At 35.5% G+C, this 25,829-nt stretch overlaps 1 protein-coding gene and 1 long non-coding RNA gene across 22 annotated transcripts in view; one reads left to right on the plus strand and one right to left on the minus strand.

The window, feature by feature from the left end:
• The window catches only part of SLC38A11 (solute carrier family 38 member 11), a 61,334-nt gene extending 37,975 nt beyond the window's left edge, over positions 1–23,359 (minus strand). For 8 of the 17 annotated variants that reach the window (XR_008546630.2, XR_008546629.2, XR_010150117.1 and 5 more), the window contains exons 1-7: positions 23,028–23,293; positions 22,454–22,568; positions 20,529–20,603; positions 13,399–13,533; positions 12,378–12,443; positions 7,250–7,356; positions 5,144–5,223 (exon numbers count right to left, since the gene is read on the minus strand). Coding sequence is in view for 10 of the 17 variants with exons in the window: in XM_016949963.3 (XP_016805452.1) it covers positions 5,144–5,223; positions 7,250–7,356; positions 12,378–12,443; positions 13,399–13,533; positions 20,529–20,603; positions 22,454–22,568; positions 23,028–23,066 (617 nt within the window). In the remaining 7 variants the exon portion in view is untranslated. Of the gene's footprint in view, positions 1–5,143; positions 5,224–7,249; positions 7,357–12,377; positions 12,444–13,398; positions 13,534–20,528; positions 20,604–22,453; positions 22,569–22,962 lie in introns of all 17 variants that reach the window. The other 9 variants (XM_016949962.3, XM_016949960.3, XM_016949961.4 and 6 more) reach the window with 8 other exon arrangements.
• Positions 1–25,829, plus strand: part of LOC104005243 (uncharacterized) — a 287,414-nt gene that overhangs the window by 91,795 nt on the left and 169,790 nt on the right. For all 5 annotated transcript variants that reach the window (XR_010150118.1, XR_678463.4, XR_008546636.1 and 2 more), the window contains exons 4-5: positions 13,390–13,477; positions 17,741–17,940. This is a non-coding gene — a long non-coding RNA (uncharacterized LOC104005243). The remainder of the gene's footprint in view (positions 1–13,389; positions 13,478–17,740; positions 17,941–25,829) is intronic.

The raw sequence follows: 25,829 nt of genomic DNA on the forward strand, positions 1-25,829 counted from the left end.
ATCTCACACCAGTCACAATGGCTATTATTTAAAAAGTAAAAAAATGACAGCTGCTGGTAAGATTGCAGAGAAAAAGTAACACTTATACACCATTGGTGGGAGTGTAAATTAGTTCAACCATTGTGGAAGACAGTGTGGTGATTCCTCAAAGATCTGAAAAACAGAGCTACCATTTGACCCAGCAATCCCATTACTGAGTATATACCAAAGGAATATAAATGGTTTTATCATAAAAACATGTAAATGGTCACAATAGCAAAGACATGGAATCAACCTAAATGTCCATTAATGGCAGACTGGATAAAGAAAATGTGGTACATGTACACCATGGAATACTATGCAGCCATAAAAAGATCATGTCCTCTGCAGGAACGTGGATTGAGCTGGAGAGGGCATTATCCTTAGCAAACTAATGCAGGAAAAGAAAAGTAAAGAACACATATTCTCATTTATAAGCGGGAGCTAAAAGATCACAACACATGGACACAGAGAGGGGAACAACACACACTGGGACCTATCAGAGGGTGGAAGTTGGGAGAAAGAAGAAGATCAGGAAAGATAACTAATGGGTACTAGGCTTCATACTTAGGTGACGAAATAATCGGTACAACAAACTCCCATGATACAAGTTTACCTATATAACAAACCTGCACATGTACCCCTGAACTTAAAAATTCAGTGGCTAATATTTGTCAGAATGAATCATTTCTTTCCTTAAATATGTAGCCTTCCTCTGTCTTTACCCATTTTTAAAAATCCTTTTCTTAACCCCCTCTAGTTCTTCTTTATGTGTAGCATAAAACTGCAGAATTCAGGGTTTGAATGTATAAGGGTTAAGGAAACTAATGTGCATTGAGATTAAAATTTAAAGTATGGACTCACTTTTTGGAATTTTGTTTAGAATACCACATGATTAAAATGCTGTAAGAAAGATGTCATATGAGGGGAAAATAGTTGTGAATTTGGACAGCATGTTATAATTTCCATTCTGAATGTAAAGAATTGAATATTAATAAGGCATTAAATGAAGGTTTTTTTTAACAGTGATAATGCCTCTGATTCTAGTTAGAAAATAATTGGGAGAACTGTTATTGCATTTTTATACTAGCACACTTTCTGAAAAGCAATTAAATTTCCTTGCCACTTCAGTTTTTAGAAAGCAAAAGGTTAGAAAATACCATAAAACTGAACATAATTTCCAAAAAATGTGAAAGTCATTGGACTGTGAGATATCTGAAATCGTATCAAAAAGCAGAATTTATGGCCCTATGAGTTATGGAAAAGGAAATTGAATTGTATTTTATTTTTAAAACATAACCACTAAAATGGTGTTTCCATAGTAACAAGGTCAATACCAGTAGCCATTATAGACCTTCCCCTTTTCTGATAGTGAGTTTAAAGATCTTTTTCAAACACCACTTTAAAAGACCTATGAAAAAACCACAGGTTTTCTGATCATTCATCTGAACCGAAAATGAAGAAAACCACACATGGAGTATTGAATTTCTCATGTTTTATGGATTACAAGCATTCATCGCTGTCATATTTTCAGAAAGAAGCCTGCCTGACTAGCTACCATGCCAACTCCTGAACTTGGGATTTGATTAGCCTGATTGTAAATCAGGATGAACAGAAGTTGTTTGCGGTAGTATTCAAACAGACATAAAAGGTGGCACAGTATTAAAAAACATACTTCTTTAACATCTAAATATTGAAAGAGTTAAGTAAATAATCCTTGCTATTACATTTCAAAGGCTCAGATAAAATATTGTATCGCTACTAGAGGAAGGTCAGACAGATGTAGGCCACATTTTGTTGACAACAGAACTAAATAGCTATTTGGCCATAAAAATCAGTTCATTGAGCCCCACCAGGAAGTGGACTGCCCTTCCTTTTTTCTCTATATCAAGGCACACTGCTTATATGATAGTCATTTGTATAGCTCTGTCTTCTTCACTAAACTGCAAGCCCCTTAAAAGCAGAGATATTTTATTTCTCTATGTATTCATGACAGTATTTCACATGACACTTTGTACATAAAAAGTACTGAAAGAAACAATCGGAGAATGCGTCATGAAAAATGATCACAAAACAGTAACTAAAATAACACAAAATCTCTGGTTTAATTTTAGAAACAATGTGTCAGTTAAAAATACGTACTCATTATTTTAATCTCTTTAAACCAAGAGGCTTTAGAATCTTTGTCCATAGAATCTCCAATGGCGAAATAATGAATCCAATTGCCTGGCCCGTAGATCAATTCCTTCAGAATCTCTACAGGTGGGGCTCTGGCATCAGTATTTTCTAAAGTTACTCAGATGATTCTCATGTGCAACGAGTGTTGAGAATCATTGCTTTACACTGTTCTCCCGTGGTGCAACTGAGGATTAATTTACTTCCTACTTTAGCTATGTTTCCCCCTCAATATTGCCTCATAATACTATATTTAGCAAACCTATAAGAACTTTTATTACAACCCAGTGATTTTTTTCCCTGTAAACACTTTTTATAATAAAAATTATCAATTAAAACAGTTTGGTCTTACACAATTAAAATTTTTAGCCCAAATTATCATTTATGGTATTCTGTTTAATATACTTATTAGCTTTCTGTTACTGTGAATTCAGCTTCAAAAACCAGAGCTGAATACAGTACCAACATAACAGACACTAAATAAACATCAGTAGAATCAGTATAAATATCAGTAGAATTAAGTATATGTTTTTGTGCTTTTATACATACTTTTCCCTGAGTCTGTAATACATACAGACTCATACCCTCTATGTATCTGGAAAAATTGCAATTCTTCTTTTAAAACACACAAAGCATATTTTTCTTCCTCCAGGAAACCTTCCCTGATGGGGATAGATCATTAAGCACCCGTTACTTTGGCACTGTCTCGGCTTCCCTTTCATGCTTCTGCTTTGCACTTATCACCTTGTACTGTCATTGATTTTTCTCCCTTTTTTTTTTTTTTTTTGGTTTTAAAATAAGCCCTTTCTCCATTGTTGATTGTGAATAATTGGCAGCAGGTGCTAATTCAGGCCTCTCTGCTTTTTCTCTCAGGGCACAACACAATCACTGGAAACAATAGAAACTCAATAAGTGTTTACTAAAGTGAATGAATAAATGGCCATATTGAAGTGAAACAGGTGCATTTCAAAACCACTAATGTAGGCCAGGCATGGTGGTTTACACCTGTTAATCCCAGCACTTTGGGGGGCTGAGGCAGGAGGATTGTTTGAAGTCAGGAGTTTGAGGCTGGCCTGGGCAACATAGTGAGACTCCATCTCTACAAAAAAAAAAAAAAAAAGAAAGAAAAAATTAGCCGGGCGTGGCACATGCCTGCAGTCCCAGCTACACAGGAGGATGAGGCAGGAGGACTGCTTGAGCCCAGGAGTTCAACCTGCAGTGAGCTATGATTGCACCATTGCACTCCAGTCTGGGTGACAGAATGAGACCCTGTCTCTTAAAAAAAAAGTAAAAACAAAACAAAAAAGCACTAATGCTATGAATTGAATTGCGTCCCTCCGAATTTATATGTTGAAGCCTTAACTCTCACTGTGCTGGCATTTGGAGTTGAGGCCTTTGGGAGACTTTGAGAGATAATTAGGGTTAGATAAATGCATGAGGGAAGGGTGGAGCCCTCACTCTGGGACTGGAGCCCTTATAAGAAGAGACATCTGAGATCTTGCTGTCTCTCTCTGCCATGTGAGGACACAGCAGGAAGACTGCCCTCAACAAGGCAGGAAGATGGCCCTCACCAGAACCCTATCATGCTGGCATCCAGATCTCTGACTTCCAGCCTCCAGAACTATGAGAAAATACATTTCTGTCATTTAACAATACTCGGTTTATGTTTTTTTGTTATGACATTCTGAGATGACCAATACAACTGCGAATCAGGATTAAATTATTCGAAGAAAAAAATAATATAAACATTACAGATATTTATGCTTTCTCTCCTTTATTTCAATCCTTTAAAAATAGGTGTTTGCTTTTTCAAAGAAAAGGCTATATCAAATGCACTTAGACTGGATATTTAATAGATATTTCATGATTTCCCCCCAATTAGCTTGAGGCCTTTTTTTTTTTTTTTTGGTATTTTCCTGATAAACTAAGAAGCCTATCAGTGGAAAATGAATTAATTTTGCGGAGCAACAATTAATCAAGGAGAAAACATATATTACCTTGGCCACTGCATTAACAATTAGGGCTATTCATTAGGTTTCCTTTTATGTTTTTTCTTACAGATGCCATTCATTAAAAACCCAGTATTCCTTGCATTGTGCTAAATATTACATCTTAAATTAATTTTTCTTTGCCTCTTTAGAGAAAACATTTAAGGTACCCTGGAAACTCCTTAATGCATTATTTATTTATTCAACTAATATTTATTGTGAATTGTGGAAATCCAATTCAGTGTTTAAAGCCAATCTAACCTGGTTTCATTCTAGCATTTTCTTGGGACTGTGACTATAAACTGCCCAGTCTGTATCTGGGGAATCTACTGTATAGGCAAAGCATACAAACAGTGTAGTTTAGATTGACAATACACACACTTTAAAATTTCATGAATGAGTAACATTTGTAAAATTGGGGGAACTAATACCAATTTGTCAACATTTTACCTCACCAAATAATAACATTAAAAAGAAACAAACACCACTATCAGTTTTTATCCTTAGTTCACAAGTGATGTAGTATTTTAACACAAAATAATTAAGGAAAATAATCAGAAGAGAATAAAGGATGGTTTTCAAAGTGTTCACATTTTGTTTAGTGGATAAAAACATCCACTATATCTCTTATTCTTTTTATTTCAGTCTAAACTAGTGAAACTTCGTTCCTCTTTTCAACTATTCAAAATTCATTTCTTATTCTAATTCTAATTCTTTCTTACTCTAACTCTTTGGGACATTAAAATAATAAGTAAACATGGTTTAATTCTATCAGCCTTGTAGGGTCCAAATGAAAAATGCATGTTTACTGACCTGTAATTATTTTACCTCATTTTGTCAAATACCAAAGATAAATGATGTTTCTGATACCATGGTTACTTTATATTTCTGCATTTATGCCATCTAAATATCTATGTGGAGGCTATAAATCAAAGACTAACAAATATAACAACAAAACTTACATGTGTGGACCCAGTGAAATTGCCCTCGCCATTACAATTCCAAGAATCAGAGTTGTTAAACCCGTAGAGATGAGAGAGACCTGTAAAAGAAAATAAAAGGATATTGCCGGTTTAGGACAGAAATTATTTTATTTAAAATGTTAAGTCTTTCTCATTTTTAATTGGGTAAACTTACATATAGATTTTTTTTGCCTAATTCTTTAGTAGGTTATTCTTGCAGCTTGGTGTTGATAATCTCAGGCAGGTAACTTCTTATCAGATCAGTCTTGGTTCCCCGCACCCACCCCAAGTAGGTGAGCAAGTATTATACATGACTGTCATCACCATGCAACATGGCTTTAAAAATTTTTAGTGGCTCCTGCATGGAATACAAAACTGGTGATTTTAGCTTATGAAAGTAAAAGTGAAATTATGTTTCCTTTTTTTCTTCAAGTCTTATTTTAGTGTTGACACGTGCTTTTTTACTATCTATAATTGCTGCTTCTACTTGTCTTACTCTCTTCCTTCCAACACCACACACATTCCTCCCCGTCCTTTTTTTTTTGAGGAGGGGTATCTCAGCTTTTTCCTCTCTGCTCTCCAGCTCTACTTTTCCTACCTGGTTTTGCCCTTTGGTCTGTGTTCCTAGGCCTGTTTTGCTTCTTCCTCTCTGTTCTGTCATTATATCAACTGGTTAAAATATAAACTGGTCTGTGTGTGTCTGTGCCCTGTGCACCCATTATGCTAGGTTTGTGTGTCTAGTCTTAATTTTTTTAAATGAAAAAGCACATTATGGATCCTTTCTCTGATAAGAAAAAATAAATATAAAACTGCTTGTATTTTATGTGAGTCTCATTAACCTTGTTTTCTAAGTTGTTAATTTTTAACTAGAAAGAAGTTTCTATTATGAATTGGCTTATCTTCTGAGGAAGAGAGAGATTAAACAACCTCTCTAAGGTCACACAGCTGGAATGTGGCAGAGAGGGAACTCAAGTACAAGCAGCCTGACTCCAGATTAGGGCTCCTAACCACTCTGCTTTGCTCATGGAGTGATTTATTTAGATATCTCAATATGACACTTTTAAGGGGCATTTAGGAAAAAATGCTCAGGTATTAATAATATGACAGAATGTTAATAGCCTTCCTTTTATGAATGCCTCACTCTCTGCTCAGAAGATAACATTTATGTGTACACTGAACATATGAAATGGAAAATAGTTCAATCATTTTATATAATTCACAGAAAAGCATGTTTTGATACAGTCTTGTTTGTTTCCAGATGAATATTAGGGATGGTCAGAATACTTTGAAATATTATGTCGTCTACCCTCAGCTCTACCTGGAAGGATGAACTTCATAAATAGATACACAACATTAAACATCACAGTGAAAAGTAAAATTCAGCCAAATGTTGGATTTTTCAAAATAGAATATAAAAATATTATATAAACAACTCTTTTTAAAAATATCTTATCAGAATGTTTGGCATTACGTAGATGTAGTACCAATAATATTTTGGGTAAAATACAAATATTCCTTGAGAGTAAGTGCAAATGAGCATCTGTAGTGAACTGAATAATTATTTAATTGTTTTCATTAGAAGAGTTCAGTATTTCTCTTTAGTAATATGAATCATAAATATTGGCAAAATTCTCAAAAATTGACCAATCAACACATTGAAAATTAAATTCACTGGATGAAAAATAAGCACAATAGACATTGTAATTTACAAATAAATATATTTTAAGCCATTAAAGTTATTCATTGTTACTTCTTAATTTTAAATTGTTTAAACTACCTACACAAAAGATGGAATACTTTTCCAATAAATTAGATTTGCTTTAAATATAGTTCTTTATATTTTCTAAATTTAAAATGTGCTGTCTGACATCAGGGTATCTACCTTAAAAAAGAAAAAGGAAGAATATATTTAGTTAATACTCATCAACTATTTAATCGTCGGTTCTCACAAACTAATGATTCAAACACAGTTCACTCTAGCATAACCATTAAGTAAACCAGAAGAAACTAAAGATGAATACCGTAATTAAGAACTTTGCCAAGTAGACAGTAGAGTATGCAGGCAACAAGGTACATTTCTATGCCCATTTAAAATGTAAAAATTACCTTTCCAAGCTTTGCTATATTTCGGTACAAGGATAAAGGCAGAGTAAAGGTAACTGTGGAAAGTCCAATAATGAAGTGGCGACCAATAAACACGTTTTCAGGATCAACTAAAACACAATAAATATTATTAAATGTTACAGGTATAAGTAACACATTGGTGACACACTAAATAGGCCAGCATTTAATTATAAAAATTACTTAAACATAAATACTACCTCAATGACAATAATTTTGAGTTAATACTCTCCATAAAAACATATAAACATAAAAATAAATCACAAAAATACAAACACAAAAAAACTTCAGGATGACTTATACTTGAAATGATGTTATAATATTTCACATTGAAATTATTTTACTAGCCTCCTTGACAGTTTTCATGCTTCTGCCTTCTTTTGTCTTCTTAGAGTACACTCTTAACCCAGAAACTACAGAATTCCTTTTCTAAGGTAAAAAACATTATGTCACTCCCTGCCCAAAACTCTTTAATGACAAAACCCTTCAGGTAGAAAGTAAGCTATAGGAGGATGATGCATTTTCTAAGGTTTTTTTTTTTCTATACGCAAGAGACTTGGACACTAATACTCTAACAAAATTTCAAAAATAAAGATTTAGATAAAAATATTTAATATATTTCTATACTTTTGTCAAGAAAAAAGTGGTTTCCCTGAATGGCAGAAGCAACATATTGGATAGGGAAGAAGTCACAGGGAAGCTGCTGCAACTGGTAGACACTGCAGATTCTTGGCTATGGTCAAATACAAATAGAAAATTTTATATATATATATATCACATATATAATTATATGTGTTGTGTGTATAATCACACATAAACAGAAGTTTTAAACATGAAATGAAACATACAAGGATTTATATATTTTAAAAGCTCTGCTAATTAAAATAGTCATTTAAGGAGCTATATATCTATTTCAATGAAGATGCTATTGTTTAAATTTTTAGCTCATATTAAATTTCACTCAGAGATCATGTCATTACATTGTTACAATGTCTTCAGTGGTACCAAGTCATTGTGCATCAATTTCTGCATAGTCTAAAGTCTATAAAGATCCAGTCTTAAATAAGTGAATGATTGTGGTAAGAAAATAAAAGCTATTATCCTAAACAATGACACTACTTTTCTTAGACGGCTAATAAACCTACAAGAAAGTTTCAAGAAAGAAATTTCAAAATGACATAAATTTTTACCACATATATGTATTATATATATATGATTATTAGATTATTAGTATTTTCTATATATGTAGTGTATATCTATGTATATGGTGTATATATATGTGTATGTGTGTGTATATATATTATATATATGGAATGGAATATTTAATTTTTAATACTAATGGAATAGTTGAAATCAGCCATAACTAAATAGTCATTATAAAATTAAGAATTAAAATAACAAAACAGGAAAATCAATTCCAAAATCCATGCACTCACTATTTACATATTTGTGGTGAATATAATTTGAACCAAATTATTCGTGTATCTATTTCTATTTACCCTTTAAACCTTTTGCTTCACTGGGAAGTTGCTAAGGGCTAGATAAACGCTGACACAGAGTGCTATGATCAACAGGTAGGAGCCTAATAACTGAGGATCCCATTTGCATAAAGGATGTTTTTCACTAATGCTCTAATGATGAGATCTATTACCTATATGGATCTATCAAAAATGCACCCAAGTATGCATTTTAAATGTTTAAACAACAGTAACGAAAGGTGAAAATTGAAATTTTTGAAAATAAATTTTTTGAAAAAATTTAAAAGCATGTGAACATACTATTTTTTATACCAACATTTCTTGTTACTTTGACTTATATCAAGAGCCAAGGTTTTGGCTACCAGAGAAAAGTATAAGCAATTGTCTACTTGTCAATTTAAGACATTAGTGATGTATTTCAGAATAAAAATAGAGCTTTGGTAAGAATTTTATAGTATCTACTTCTAAAAATACTCTGGCATAATATGGTGCCTCACAAGATATACAAACAGAATGAACATTATAAACTGTCACACCCCAAAATGGTGAAGATGCTGTAAGAATAAAGTTGTGTTCTTTGCCATATGAACTACATTTTTAAAAGTCATTTTTGATTATTACAAAATTGATAACCAGGAAGAGGGCTTCAAAGGACCATTAGCCTTTTCTATAATATTTTATTTTTATGAAGAGTGTTATTTATACATTGTTTGTATAATTAAAAATTAATAAAAATTAACAATCAAAATGTTTCTATCAAGGAAAGGTAAATTAATTATGGTCACTCTAACTGTACAGTAGGTACTGTACAGAATACTGAACTTCCATTAAAGCATATATATATAATTTACATTTTGATATGAGAATATGTTCTTAAAATATTACTAAGAGAAAGAAGCATGTTATAGAACAAGTTGTACAATGTTATATTATTCTTGTGAATATCTGAAATTACATGTATTCTTAAAACTCTGAAAGCATAAAAAGGAAAAAGGAAGGAAGGAAGAGGAAAAACAGGAGGGGGCTGAAAGGATGGTTTCCACCCGATTGTCTCAAGAGGAAGAGATTATTAGTATTTTCTGTTTTCTCCATTTGGCTTGTCTGTGTTTTCTAATATTTTTCAAATAAATCGGCGCTACTTTTTGAATAGGAAAATACAGTAATAAAATATATTTTTAAATTAGTAATTCTCTTTTGAAAAACCTTGGAGGCCAGGTGAGATGGCTCATGTCTATAATCCCAACACTTTGGGAGGCTGAGGTGGGTAGATCTTTTGAGCTCAGGAGTTCGAGACAAGCCTGGACAACATAGCAAAACCCCATCTCTACAAAACTGGGCGTGGTGGTGTGCACCTGTAATCCGAGCTACTTGGGAGGCTGAGGTGGGAGGATCACCTGAGCCTGGGAGGTCAGGAATGCAGTGAGCCAATTATGCCACTGCACTCTAGCCTGGGTGACAGAGTGAGACTCTGTCTCAAAAAAAAAAAAAACAAAAAACAAAAAACAAACAAACAAAAAAAAAGAGAGAAAAGAGAGAAGGAAAGAAAAACCCTTAAGAAAAACCTTGAAAAATAACAAAGAAAACCCCCCACAAAAATCCCATGAATCTCATGATTAAAAGATAACTGCAGTTTATATGTAAATGTATTTCTTTCTTATTTTTTCTTACTTGTATATGCAAATAGAAAATTTACATAATTTAGATTATATTCTGTGTCTTATATTCTGACCACTTTCCTTAGCATTCTACCCACTCGTGTGGCCTCAGCTTATGCATTCATGCTTTGGAGTTTGGGGGCTGGCACAGAAGCTACAGACAGTTCGGGGTAACAATAATAATAGCTAATAGTACTGGGTAAGTCTACTGTGTGCTAGGAACTACCTGTCTCACCTCTTTTGCTTCACACAACTATTCTATGAAGCAGATGATATTCTGATTCATAATTTAGAGGTGAGGAAACTGGAACTCGGAGAGGACAACTAACCTTCTCAAGGTCACACAGCTGGTCATTCGTGAGTCTGTGATTTGATAGCTATGTCTCCGTGATCTCAAGTTCCACTAAACCCTGTGTGAGGACTAGGTATGCTTTCTAGCTCTAGGTTTTGTTTCATTTTGTTTTGTATGTCTCTAGAATGAGTGATTCAAGCACTAAGAGGAAAGGTGTTTTTGCATCCATCTCCTCAACTGTAATAGCAACCATAGAGAGTGTCACAATGAAATGGGGATTATGTAGCTTGGATGAGAAGCTCTTCAAAGCAAAAAGACACATGATCTCTGAATTATTCTAAAAACCATGACATAGTGAAAAGTTGAACAGGGAGTGGAGTTGTAGCAATATGTTGAAAAGGTCTGCTTGAGAATGTTCACACTGGCTTTTTGTAATTACCCTAAACTGGAAACGACACAAATGTCCCTGAACTGGGTGATAGATACACTAATGTACATCCATAAAATGAAATGCTTCTCAGAAATAATTTGTTAAAAGGAGCAAACTACTGATATATCGAAAGACACAGCTGAATCTCAAATGCACCCTTCTAAACAAAAGAAGCCAGACTCAAAAAAGCTACATATGGTATGATGTCATTTACCTGGCATTCTGAAAAAAGCAAAACTGTAGGGAGAGAAATCTCATCAGGAGGTTGGAAGAGGGAGCTGGAGATTAGGGTTTGACTACAAAGGGAAATGGGGAAAACTGGAGGGAGTGATGGAATTGTTTTGCATTATTTTTATTATTTTTAGAGACAGAATCTCTCTATGTGGCTCACACTCCTGGGCTCAAGCAATCCTTCTGCTTCAGTCTCTGGAGTAGCTGGGACTACAGGCACATGCTACTGTGCCTGGCTTGTCATTCTGTATTTTGATTGCAGCCATGCTTATATGACTATATGCCTTTGTCAAAACTCACAGAATATAGTTTTTTGGTTTTTTTTTTTTTTTTGAGACAGGGTCTCACTCTGTTGCCCAACCTGCAGGGCAGTGGCATGATCACAGCTCACTGCAGCCTCCACCTCCTGGGCTTAAGTGATCCTCCCACCTCAGCCTCCCAAGTAGCTGGGACCACAGATGTAGGCCCCATGTCCTGCTAATGTCTGTACTTTTTGTAGAGACGAGGTTTCACTGTGTTGCCCAGGCTAGTCTTGAACTCCTGAGCTCAAGCGATCCACCCTTCTCTGCCTCCCAAAGTGCTGGGATTATAGGCGTGAGCCACCATGCCTGGCCACAGAATACAGATTTTAAAGGGTTAATTTTACTCTATTAAATTATTCCTTAATACAAATAATGGGGAAAATAGTCTGCTTGCTTATTTAAGAAATCACATAGTTTAAATAGTACATGAAGAAATGTTAGCCCAGAGAGCTGGTGATATGAAGCATAAAAAATTTAAAATATAAAGTATTCTAAGTATATAAATAGTAACAACATTTTTTCAAACAGCTAAATAAGAACTAAATTATGTATAAAAGTAGACCAAAACTTTAAGATCAGAATGGATCATGGATATTGTGAGATACCTGAAGTAATCCAATAATTTCACTTACAAATTTTTTATTTATAATTATGAACCATGTTAACTATAAATAACTATATAAAATAAATATATTTAAATCCTCACAATTTTTATTTTGGCTTACCTCCTGGGATTCTTTGAAAAACTTTGCTCAAAGTATCTCCAGCTATTATATTGTAACTTATCATTGCTAAAAACATAATTAAAATAAGAGTCATCAATAAGCCATCTCGTATTTCATCCTAAATATTTTGAAAGCAATCCGTTATTACTTCCCAAATATTGGCATAATCCTGCTGCTTCAAATGTACATTATGATTACCAATTTGGACAACTTTAAAGATAACTGGACAAGAGATCTATGGTAGAGTATCAATTTGTATTAAAAAAAGATTTTCTCTTTACAAGTTGATTCATCTCAGAATACCTTTAAGTAGCAAGTTTTGGTAGTTATTAAAAATGCAATTTATTTTGTTGTTAAAGTTCAGTTTCCAAACCCCTTTTCAGGAACACGTGTGCTGCATAAAGTGAGGAATAATAATAGAAAAATTTGAAGACACTAATATATCCCCTCCATTAAAAAAGTAAGACTTTTTTGGGAAATATATTCTTAGCCTTCTGTGGAGACATATGGAACTAGTGGTTTGAACAATACCTTCCATAGTACTGATTTTTTAAAATGAAGTCAATTTGGCCATTAGTGAACATTAACATTTCATTTTTTAAGAAGTGCTAGGTGACATTCTCACCATTATGGTATAAACTTTAAATAGCACATTGGCCTAGTACACGGCTTCCACAAATCCTTTGCTTTTTTTTTTTTTAAAGTATTAAGCCTTATAAGAAATGTGTTATTTCTCTTGTTCACTCTTTATTCTAGGTCATTCAATTTTTTACCAAGTACAGAAAGCCCAAACATTAACCCAGTGAAAATAACCCTCATTTTATTTAAAAGAAATAGTCAGAAAATAAATCAAAAGGACCAGAAAATAAGTGAGAAAATGGTTAAAGAAGTAAACATTTCATTTGGGAAAGATTTCAACTGCTATAGTGATATTCTTTAATGACTATTAAAAGTATTTTATTCAGAAATGACCATATGCTTATGCACATAATTGCAATATTTATCTTCACAGTCAACTTACCTATAAAAGGATACAAAAACTGAAGAACAGAGAGGAGCAGATACCCTGGAAAGCCGAAAGTTTTATTGACCAAAGACTGGTAGGTATCTGTTCCAGAGAGGGCCCCTCCTTTTATCAATAAAACAAGGGAAAAGTCTGTGGCAAGAACATCAATTAAATGTCAGATTACATGAAATACAAATATTTTTCATGTTTTAACTTAATTACCATCGAGAAAAGGGGAAATTTTAAAGAAGCATTTAATTTAATGCTGCAGTATTAGCAGAGCCAGGCTAACTTTCTTTTCATAAAACATTACCTTTTATTAAACAGTAATGTTTCCAGTTACATATTTTTCAATCAAGATGCAAATATATACTTAACATACCCATGCAAAGAACAGGACAGAAAAGAAAACAGACTCGAGTCAAACTGCCAGTGTTCCATTTTACTTTCCTGATGTAACCAACGCAGCAAATATTATCAGGTTGAGGCTCAATTGTCAAGGAATAGGATGTAGGTAATCAAATATTTCATAGGTATTCAGTGTGTGAAGACTGAGAATTAAAGGTGTGGTAGCATTTAGAAAACAATACATTTAGGAGAGTCAGAGAATTTGTTTTATAATATAATAAAATTAGTAACTTTATTTTATAGTTATTATGGTTAAGAAAGAGACACTCTATGAAATTTTGCTGTTGAAATTTACATTTTTGGCCGGTGCAGTGGCTCACGCCTGTAATCCCAGCACTTTGGGAGGCCAAAGTGGGCAGATCTCGAGGTCAGGAGATCAAGGCCATCCCGGCCAACGTGGTGAAACCCCGTCTCTACTAAAAATACAAAAATTAGGCAGGTGTGGTGGCGCACACTTGTAGTCCCAGCTACTTGGGAGGCTAAGGCAGGAGAATCACTCAAATCCAGGAGGCAGAAGCTGCAGTGAGCCGAGATTCTGCCACTTCTCTCCAGCCTGGCAACACAGCGAGACTCCCTCTCAAAAAAAAAAAAAAAAAAAAAAAATTTACATTTTAAGAAACTTCAATTGAAGTTAAAGATAGATATATACAGAAATTATATAATGAAAAGTCAGTTGCCCTCATTGTTTTCATTTAACTCAATGTTTTTTACAGAAAGACACTACAGTTTTATTTGGTACACAGCTACACACACAATGTGAGATACTTGTTCTCTTTTTTCTCTTTCTCATTTTTATCCATTAAGTAATATGGAAATGCATTAAAATGCAAGCCATTGCAATACGGTTTCCCCCGATTCCCATGTCAGTGAAACTTCTTTCAACACGATCATCAGTGATCTCCAAGTTGATAAATCCAATTGATACCTCCTAGATCTTACTCTTATTTGCTCTTTCGGAACACTGTTTTTCATTGTCGTTGTTGATCATTCCTTTTATTCTCAACCATTCTCCTTTGGCCTTTGTGACATCTCTTTCTTGTGGTTTTCTTCCTGCTGTTTTGGTCACTTATACTCAATTTTTCACCAGTTTCTTTTACTCTGCTCAAGTCCTGGATTCTTGGACTTTTTTTTCTCTCTTTTTTTTTTTTTTTTTTTTTTTGAGATAGAGTCTTGCTCTGTCGCCCAGATTGGAGTGCAGTGGTGCCATCCTGGCTCACTGCAACTTCCGCCTCCTGGGTTCAAATGATTTTCCTGCCTCAGCTTCCTGATCAGCTGGGATTGCAGGTGCCCACCACCAGGCCTGGCTAATTTTTGTATTTTTAGCAGAGACGGGGTTTTGCCACGTTGGCCAAGATGGTCGCGAACTCCTGACCTCAAGTGATCCACCCGCCTAGGCCTCCCAAATTGCTGGGATTACAGGCGTAAGCTACCGCGCCCGGCCTTTTTTCTCACCCTTCAAGATGTACCAGTGTGATCTCACTTATGCTGTGGTTGCAATTTTCATTTAGATGTTAGTAACCTCTAAATTTGTGTTTCCAGCTCAGACCCCCTTCAAAACTTCAGACTTCTACAGCCAGCTGCCTAATAAATATTTTGCTTTGAAGATCTCATAGGCATCTTAATTTTAAAATATATAAATTCTAATTTGGTTATTGGTTCTGGAATTTGATTCTCTATCCATATTTCTCCAATCTGTAATTAGTATCAACAGAAACTTGAGAATTTCCCCAGACTTATCCTATTAATCATTAAATTATTTCATTACTTTCTATATTCCTATGGTTACTAAGTCTATTAACTATGCATCAGAAATATTCAAATGTAGCCCCTAATTTGTAATCTTAACTTGCCTTATGGTAGAGCTTTGGCCTTCATAATTTCTTGTCTGGAGTACTGCAATAACCCCCTAATAGTTCTTTTACCCACCAATCTGGCCCCCAACAAAGACACCTTTGATTTCTCCTTCCTACCAAGACATTCTCAACATTCTCCCTCCACCAGGTGGATCTGGCCATAGATTATCATAAATCTAATTGTGCCTTCTGTTTAAAATATTTCAGGGAGACCCATTAATGACTTTGGATAAAAATTATTTATTAGCTGTGTGACTTTGGGTGAAAGATTTGAGCTCATCTGTAAAGTAAGGCAATATGGCACCCTTGAAGAGTGGTGTGAGGATTATGGTGTTTAATGTCCACCACAATGCCTACTGTCTTATAGAAGCTGAGTGGGAACTAACGCTATTTCTATTTATTTTTGACAAGCTGCATGTGACAGTGGGAAAAGTATTGTATTTGGAGTCAGATAATAATGATAACAACCACAAACTACTAGCAAATGCTTACACAATGCTTTTCTGTGTGGTAGGTCTTTTTCCAAATACTTTACAAATACTAATTATTTTTAATCTTCACAACAACCAGAGGTAGGTGCTGGTTATCATGCCCATTTAACAGATGAGAAAAGTGAGTCATGAAGGTTAAGTAAATTGATCTCTACAGAAGTAGTAAAAGAATCAGGACTTAGGCCGTAGTAGTCTGGCCTCAGAATCCATGAGCTTAATTAAAATCCCAACTCTGTTGCCAGTAACTTCAGACCTTGCCTAAGTCATTTCCTACTGAAGTCTCAATTTTCTCCTCCAAAAAAGTAAAACATGAACACCTACCTCAGAAAGATTTCACATTACGACTGCATTATGCTCAGCATCTAGCTCAGGAAGTGGTAATGATTATCATTACATGAGAGGCTTCCTATCTGCCTTTGCAAACCTCTCCAACTTCCCCTCTCTCCATTTGCAAACACCAACCCTACACTTTAGCCAGACTAAATCACTTGTTCAGTTGCATTTTGCATTCCCACATTTCCATCTGCTTCCATTTTCTCTGCTAACTCACTTTTTTTTTTTTTTTTTGATAAATACTGAGAGGAAGTATCTCCTCCTCCCTAGAACATTCCTGCTCTTTTGAGGCTAGGTTAAATGCCAGTCTCTGTCATCATGTACATATTTTTATTATGGTATTTTTTATAAAGTAGTATAATTATTATTTTTTTTTCTGCTTGACACACTATATTGTGACCTTCAAAAAGGCAGGGATAATGTTCCTCATTGCTATAGCTGGCATACTGGTGATCGGTATATATTTGCTGAATGAATCAATGATCAATATAGCAGGATTGCTGTATGTTTACCCATCATATTCTAATTTAATGTGATAAATGACCTAATAAATATATTTTTATTTATTTAATTTAATTAATTAATTTATTTATTGTTGAGACTGAGTCTCGCTCTGTTGCCCAGGCTGGAGTGGAGTGGTGCAATCTCAGCTCACTGCAACCTCTGCCTCCCGGGTTCAAGCGATTCTCCTGCCTCAGCCGCTTCAGCTTCCTGAGTAGCTGAGATTACAGACGCGAACCACCACATCCAGTTAATTTTTGTATTTTTAGTAGAGACGGGGTTTCACCCTATTGGCCAGGCTGGTCTCAAATTTCTGACCTCAAGTGATCCACGTGCCTCAGCCTCTCAAAGTGCTGGGATCACAGGGGTGAGCCACCATGCCCAGTCCTAAGAAGTATTAACAGATTTTAAAATATCCTGGGAACACAAAGGAGATATCAATAAATTCTACTTCCTTTGCTTAAAATTAGGAACTGCTTCACAAAAAAGTTGAATAATGCCTTGAAGGAAGAATAAGGTTTCACCAGGTAGAGAAGAAAAGGAATGTCAGGCAGGAGGACTATCAATGGGAAGATGGTGTGAAAGCTTATTCTCTCTCCCTGGGTAACAGAATTCTCCACGATGGCTGAGAACGTCTGCATGTGACTGTTGGTCACAGAGTGAGAGAGCAGTTAGAATAATTGGAATGAGACTAAAAATGCAGACTCTGGCCAAACTATGAAGGAATTTAAATGGAATATTTTGTTGTTGTTGTTGTTGTTGTCCTTACAGAGTCTCGGAATGTTTTGATTAGGGGCGTTTATAGAGTTCAGGCTGAAGTTTTATAAAAATAACTTGCAGCAGCATGGAGGACTGATGAGAAAGTAGACAGATGCTGGAAGCAGGAAAACTGAACAGCAGGTCACTGGCCAAGGAGAATCAAAGAGCTGGATGCTGAGAATAATGCAGCCATAACGTGAAATCTTTTTGAGGTAGGTGTTCATGTTTTACTTTTTTGGAGGAGAAAATTTGGACTTCAGTAGGTTAAAACGGCTTAGCCAAGGTCTGAAGTTACTGGCAACAGAGTTGGCATTGATTCTCCTCCTTGATTCTCATTGATTCTCATATAATTTATATACAATTTATATACTTATGTCACAGAGAGGAGGCAACCAATTTCAGAGATGGTATGAAGGCTTGCTGAAGAAGGGTATGGTTGGGATGAGAACACTGAGCATTTTATAAAAGTTCAAAATGATCGCTTAAAGGTAAAGATGTGTTAAGAATTTAGTCAGTAATAAATGTAAATGCTTTCATTTGCTTATAAAATACAGGCTACAAATATATTCCCTTAAAAGTTTTAGGTATCTTAGGTATTAATCACTATAATATTTTGATCTCCCTTTAAATATATTGTATGCAACCTTTTTAAAAATCATGAATGAATCTGTTACTTAACAGAAGAATTTTCTTTTAAATAATTTTGTATGCTCAGACAATAAAAATTATTTTATGTTAATCAACAAATTTGAAAATCTTAAAGCAAATTAGAATTATTTGCTGTAAATTTTTATAATTCTTTTTGTTCCCCAACATTTCACAACATGAAAACAGAACTTAGAAAAACTTGCTGTTGAACTGAACATACCTCATTAGTGGCCTTAAAAGGCAAAATAATAATTCTAGAGGCAAACCACTGATTAATTATAGCTCCAATCTAAAGAAAAATTCAACATTATACCCTACATGTAGATTTTGCTCTTAAAAGCCTAATTAAGAAAAAAAATGAATCAGCCTATATTTTTTTTCACTTTTATGTGGTCATCCTTTATTTATCAGTTATTTAAGAATTTGGATCACGCAAGTAAATTTATGAGTTAGTAATTTCCACTAATAAGTAAATTTGCAATATGTGAATTTGCAAAGGACTTCTCACAGTTATTGTTATAGGTTTATATATGGCATTAGTTGAAAAAGTTATTCACATTATGGTTTATTTATGTATAATATGACTTGGCTTTAGTATACTGTTCATTCTCAAGTCCTGAACTTGTGGATGATGCATATTTTTAAATGTTTTCTACCTACCTGTTTACAATGTATGTAAATGTTTACAATGCACTTAAATAAACCATAGTGATTATGGTGGAAATTAATTATTTGTCAGTGCTGATGGGAAACAGGAAATTTAAGAATGACAGGGACAAATCCTTGAATGAGATTTTTTTTTTTTAGTGTAATAAATGCCCCAATAAGTAGACTGCAATTTTTAAACACCAGCAACTCTTAATAAGCACAACGTTTTAGGTCCCATGCTGCTAATTTATGGGTCTTAAGTTACAAATTAAGAGCTGTAATAACTAGAAGCAGTTTAGGTCTTGAGGGTGGAGGTGGTAGGAATAAGGCAGGGAGCTCAATGCCTCTCTAGCTTTGAATTTGAAAACTATTTCATGCTTTACTCTCTCTTCGTCAGCCTGAGAAAAAAATAGCTGAGTGTTGGGCAGGTCTTGGAAGCCTGAGGTTTTTCGAGGGATGGCATCTTGGCAGGATCTCTAGAAGCAGAGCTGAGACAGACATTCTTGGGCAAGGGGTCTGTGGATGAAGTGCTCCAGAAGAAGGGGAATGAGAGGACAGGGCAGGGGAAAGAGTTCAGTAAGTACTGCGGTGGTGGAGCCCTGGAGCTCCAACTGTACCACACATTGGTCCCCGTGGAGGCAAGGAGACCCCCTTGAGGCCCAGGGCAACACTCCAGAGCAAAGGGCAGCTGAGGTGTTTTGCACTAGCTGGTAAAAGGGCATCTAATCCACCACAGCAGCAACTCCTGTGAGTGGTGTCTGTTTTTGATCATTGCCACCTCTTTCACAGTGATCCTAAGGTAGAGGAAAGATGCCGTGTTTGTCATAAGGTGAGATGGTGGGATGACAAGGCGGGGACGAGGACAACAAAAAGAGGAGACGATTATGAGTTGTAAAGCCTGCATTTAAATGGGAGAGTGACAAAACATGGGTGTGAATGAACTATTTACATGAAGAAGGGGAAGCAGAAGAGAAGATGTGATACAGAAGCAACTTATTGCTGCATTTAAAGACAGTAGCAGGCAGCGAGTTTGGGCAGGCATAAGCCAGGCGGAGAGGCTTGATGAGCCCTGCTGGTTGATCACCAGAGCTTCATTTCTACCTCCACAAACAACAGCTGAATAAGGTTGCTCATTCACACGCACCTGCCCACGAAGCCCTGCTATCTGCACTTTCAGAGCACAGTCTTCTCTTAGCCTTAATGAAGCTTTAAAATGACTTCCCCATCTACTACTTTCTGCAAAAAGTGAAAAAGGCACATGAAAAGGATTTAGGCTTGGTAATATATAATACTTTTCTACTTTTTCTAATCTGTTTAAAGGATTAGTAAGAAAAGTAAATCTCCTCAGGCATAAATGCTTAAATTCTTTAGGATTCTTTGATGCGCTTTTTAATTAACTAGGAAATTCAGTTGCAGCATGTGTGTGTGTGTGTGTGTGTGTGTGTGTGTGTGTAGTTATTGCACAGTTGAAGTTGCGGAAATAAGAAATTATATAGTATTTTACCTGTAACATATGAAACCCAGAATAAAAGCAATATTCCCAAAGGAAACCCAGCTTGCTTCATTGAATAAGGCAATCCTGAAAAAACATAAAATGCCCCACCCTTCACATTAACAAGAAAGCTAGAAACACAGAAATTCCCCCCTTCAATTTCTGCGTATAATAGGTAAAGTCAATTTATATACTTATATGACGTATTTGTAAGTTGCACATAGGACAGTATTAATATTAAATGTTAGGTATTAATACTTATTTCAGAATAAAATGTTATTAGCTTAGGGACAAGTTAAGAGAGCAAGTTTCTGAGGTGACGGAATAAGAATTAGAAAGCAGCAAATGAAAAACAAATGCCAGTTCACACAAATAACGTTTACTTCAGGGTAAGAGTGACATAGCCCTGCAATATGTGGAAAGTCATTACCTCAAATCCTTCCTTACCTGCTAGCCAAGAAAGCAGAGAGGATAATAAGGAGCACAGAAGGGTTATGGAATATTAAGAAAGACAGACTCTGGAGTCAAAATGGGGCTACTATGTAGGAAAAAAATGAGAGAAAAATGAGAAGGCGAAAGTATTTTTTATAATGCTCAAAGGGGTACATAAATTATTTCTTATAATTTGGGGGGAAATTGACAACTTTAGATTATGGACAATAAAACATTTAAAACAAACACAGTTAACATATTTCCAGTCAAAATTTTTATTCTCTGAAAAGTTTTCCCTTAAAGAAAAGAAAACAAGCTGCTGAGCAGTGGTACTGTTTAGCATTGCTGACATGGCTTAACTTAACACGTTCACATCAGGAATTAGCTCTAGAATTCTTCTAAGTACAGCTGCTCATACCTTCATGGTACATGGAGGCAGAATTGTAAACAAGTCTTTGTCCCTGTTTCCTTCTACTTTACCTCAGGTAACTCCATTTTATGAATCATTTGGAGAAAAAAAAAAGACTATCCATAGAAAAATGTAAAATCAAGAACCATATTAACTTGTGAAAAGTAAGAAAAGTAATTCAAGAGTAAGAAAAGTAACTCAATCCAGATAAATGTTTAATTTTCAGAAGGTGATGACAGAAACAAAAATGTTGCAACTTTATAAAACATTGTATTCTCAAAAAGTATTGCATTTTGCAGGATTTTGTTTTCTTCTTGTCTTTTCTGAGATAGAGTGTTTTCAGATACCAAAAAGAATAATAACCACTGAAAATATAGCTGCTTTTATTACTATAATGCAATGCACTTTTAACTTTTTTCAGTAAATTTCCCTTGCTTCTAATACATTGGGAAAATCTGAGCTATTTATTTATTTTAATTCTGATTGTATGGCTCCTTTATTAGGAAAATTATACGCATTTTCAATGAACAAATTTGCATTGTTGACTAAATGATATTTAAAATTAATATATTGTAATAATTTTGTACTTTAAAATTTAACACTGTATAGATAGGTAAAGAATGTATGAATTTAATTTTTCATAAGATTGGTATGTTTTCATATTAAACTTTTCACCTCCAACATTTACAAATATCTGGAAGTTTTATACTTCTAGAAGGTTAAAGAAAGATGATTCAAATAATGATGGACCCTTCAGTAAGTGGAAAAAGTACATTCGGTAACACTAGCAATCAACCACGCAGCCTACAGAAAAATGATTCACCACCACCCATATGCAGTTTCACCTTAATCTACCACATGTGGAAGATGCTCTCAACTGTGGAAACAGTGTGAATTACAGCCCCATCTTCAGCATAAAAGACACGCATACATACTGTTACACTAGAAAAAAAGGAAGGCTTTTATGGAAGAAAATTACCAATTTTCTTATTTAAGTCTTTTTTTCTTTAAAAATAATTAATGAACACTAGCAGCGTAGCGAGTCTTAAATTTTGCCCTTTCACTTAAAATTTAAACCAAAGCAAAATACACTTACCTATTATACCAGATCCTATAATCGAGTTGACAACATTAAAAAGAGCAGCAGACTGACAGGTTTTCTCTTTATACTCATGTTCAGAAACAAGGGTTTCTCTGCCATCTAGATCTCTCTAATAGATAAAATAGCAATTATAAGCAAATACTAGTTCAGAAAATTAGAAAAGTAACAAATATGTAATGCAGGATACTAACACGATTTTCTAGTAGTAATAAGTAATGTCACTAATGAAAATAAAATAAATGCCGGGATAACAGTAATAAAGAATAACAATAATAGCTAGTAATTCAACAGAGCTTGGTAAGCAAACTCCATCCTAAAATTTCCAGATTACAGCTGCCCCAGCTGCTAAGTACAGGATCTGTCAGGAATTCAGTGATGTGATTTTGTGAAATTAAAGTGCCTGCTAAGAAAAACAAAAAAGTCAGATTAAGGCAAAACTTTTTCTCCCAGAGAACTTTTCGCGGTGCTAAACCAAGAGCCCAGGTGAAGGTAGGTGACCTGACCTGTTGCAAGGTGAATGAAACTTCCGGAAAACTGGCTTCAGAACCTGCCCGGTCGCTAGTTTTACCTGCGGCGGGATGACAGGCTCCTGCCTCTGGTAGCCCATGGCTGAGCGGTGGTCCTCAGCAGGTGGAAGATGCTGGGGCTGGGTACGGATTCGCACCCGGCCAGCCTCCTCCGCCACCTCGCACACAGCCGAGGTCCGCGTGTAGCCGCAGAGCTGCAGGGAGCCAGTTCCACGGGCGCCCCCTGCTCCCTCGGCAGGCCGCGAGGGCTGCAGCCCCAAGATCTCTAGGCTGTGGCAGCCTGGGGCGCTTTTCCACCGGAGTTCGCCCAGACAAATGTATTTTTCCTCCGGAGGCGGAGATGCTGCAGGATGTTTCTGATCCGGGCAGCCCTGTCTCCCCGCCTCCCCCCTTCACACCCCCGCCTCCCTGAGAGAACAGGGAGAGCTACTCTTCCCTGGAGCTGCCGAGGACAACTTGTTCCACCCACGCTGCCCTGCCCAGATCTCACAGAGTTATGACCGCCTCGTTGCAGTCCGTTCCTAAGTTAGCTGTTCCTTTGCTGGGGTCTGAAGCCCAGGTAAGAACGCAGAAGCACCCTTGGGCCCACGGGCCATCTTCCCTATTAGCACCTCCTCCTCGCTACCCCTCTTCAATGGCAGAGACGACGAGTGAAAATTTGGGACTTTTATTGTAAATGGAAGTGGAAAGACTCATAAGAAAATGAATAGCAAAACAAAAAACTTTCCTAGGGTTTTAGCAAACTTGACTACTGAGCATGCTTTGGTCAAACGCTTCCTGGTAACTTTTTAGAAAAAGGAGCGATAGAGAAAATGAAGGTGGATTGTTACTGCATTCAGGTAATGAACCTTGAAAAGGGAAAGAGGAGTACAAGGGTTTGGGAAAAGGGTGGCACCTACAGTGCCTGAGCTAGAAAGAATCTTCAATGACCACCTATTCAGTCCTCTTACATTACAGATGAAGCAACAAGCCCAGAGAGTATTCAATATCAGAGACAGAATGCATGAGACAACAGTTTCAGGGGCAATAAGAGCGGTGATATGCCATCATACTTAACAAATTCTGCCTTCCCTTGATATCCATAGGGGATTGGTTCTGGAACCCCTGCAGATACTGAAATCCAGGAATGCTCAGGTCCTTGATAGTAAACAGCATGGTATTTACATGTAACCCAGGCACATCCTCCAGCATACTTTAAATCATCTCTAGATTATTTATAATACCTAATACAATGTAAATGCTATTTAACTAGTTGTTATACTGTATTGTTTAGGAAATAAGAAAAAAGTCCATATGTGTTCAGTATAGACACATCCATCCTAGTCCTAACTACATTTTTGATCTGGGATTGGTTTAATGCATGGATGCAGAAGTGGGGATATAGAGGCCAACTGTACCTAATTAAAGAGGTTCTGTTTCATACATGTTTACTTATAATTATGAAAAAAAAATTAAAAACCGTGGGAAAACAAAAGACTTATAAACTTGATATGCACTCTGCCATCAAATGTTAACATGATGTCATATTTTCTTCAAATTGTAAAAGTAAACACAATGTCACAATAGGAACCCCCTTGACCTTCTCCATTCCTTTCCCCAGGCCTTCAGCCCTGGAGTCATCGGTTCATCAAGTTAGTGTTATCTTTGCTATTCATGCTTTGTATTTTAATCTGTTCATTTATAGCCATAAACAATACATAACATTGGCTTTTGTATTTTCAACATTTACAAAGATGGTGCCATATTGTACATGTTATTTTTCCACTGGCATTTTTGTTTTCAGCATATATGATGTAGATATATGCAGATTTTTTTTTCATTTTATCTAACAGTTAAGTCAGCCTTCCCCTACTGAAAGATATTAAGGTTGTTTCTCGTTTTACACTCTTCCAGAGCATAAAAGTGACAATTTCTCTAGATGTAGAAGTGTTAGGTAGTAGGTCATGCACATTTTCAACTTCATTATTATTATTATTATTATTTTTTTTTTTTTTTGAGATGGAGTTTCGCTTTTGTTGCCCAGGCTGGAGTGCAATGGTGTGACCTGGGCTCACTGCAACCTCTGCCTCCTGGGTTCAAATGATTCTCTTGCCTCAGCCTCAGGAGTAGCTGGGAATACAGGTGCCTGCCACCACACCCGGCTAAGTTTTTGTATTTTTAGTAGAGATGGGGTTTCACCATGTTGGCCAGGCTGGTCTTGAACTCCTGACCTCAGGTGATCCACCCTCCTCGGCCTCCCAAAGTGCTGGGATTACAGGTGTGAGCCACTGTGCCTGGCCTTCATTAAATATTTTTAAATTGCTTTGCAAATTGATAACATGAATTTCACTTCTACCATCAGAGGTGAAATTCTTGTTTTTCTACATTGTCTGTAACACCAAGACTTACTTAATCTATTTTTTAAGTTTAATTGTTCTGCTGGATTTTTAAGTGGTGTATAATTATTGTATAAATTTGTGTTTTATCCTAATTTACATTGAGGTGGAAGATCTTTTATATAGTAATTAAATATTTCCATTGTTCTCTTTGTGAATTTCATTTTTTTTGCCCTTTTGATTTTGGTTGTGAATTTTTTCTATTGATTTGTAAGCATAATTTATATATTTGGGGTGGCAACCCTGTGTCAGTTATATGTTTTGTACATATCTTCTCCCATCTTCTCTCTTTCAAATTTTTTTTAATTCTGTGAAGTTACAGTTTTAATATTAGTAATCTTAATCCTGATGCAAGTGCATTGAGAAGGAAAAATTATAACCCTATTTTACTCAAAAATATATATATGCAAAAATTCCAAGGAAAATATTAGCAAATTGAATCTGTCTATTCACGAAAATTTAACAATA

Source organism: Pan troglodytes, chromosome 13 (assembly GCF_028858775.2).
Source record: "Pan troglodytes isolate AG18354 chromosome 13, NHGRI_mPanTro3-v2.0_pri, whole genome shotgun sequence".
NCBI lineage: Eukaryota > Metazoa > Chordata > Mammalia > Primates > Hominidae > Pan > Pan troglodytes.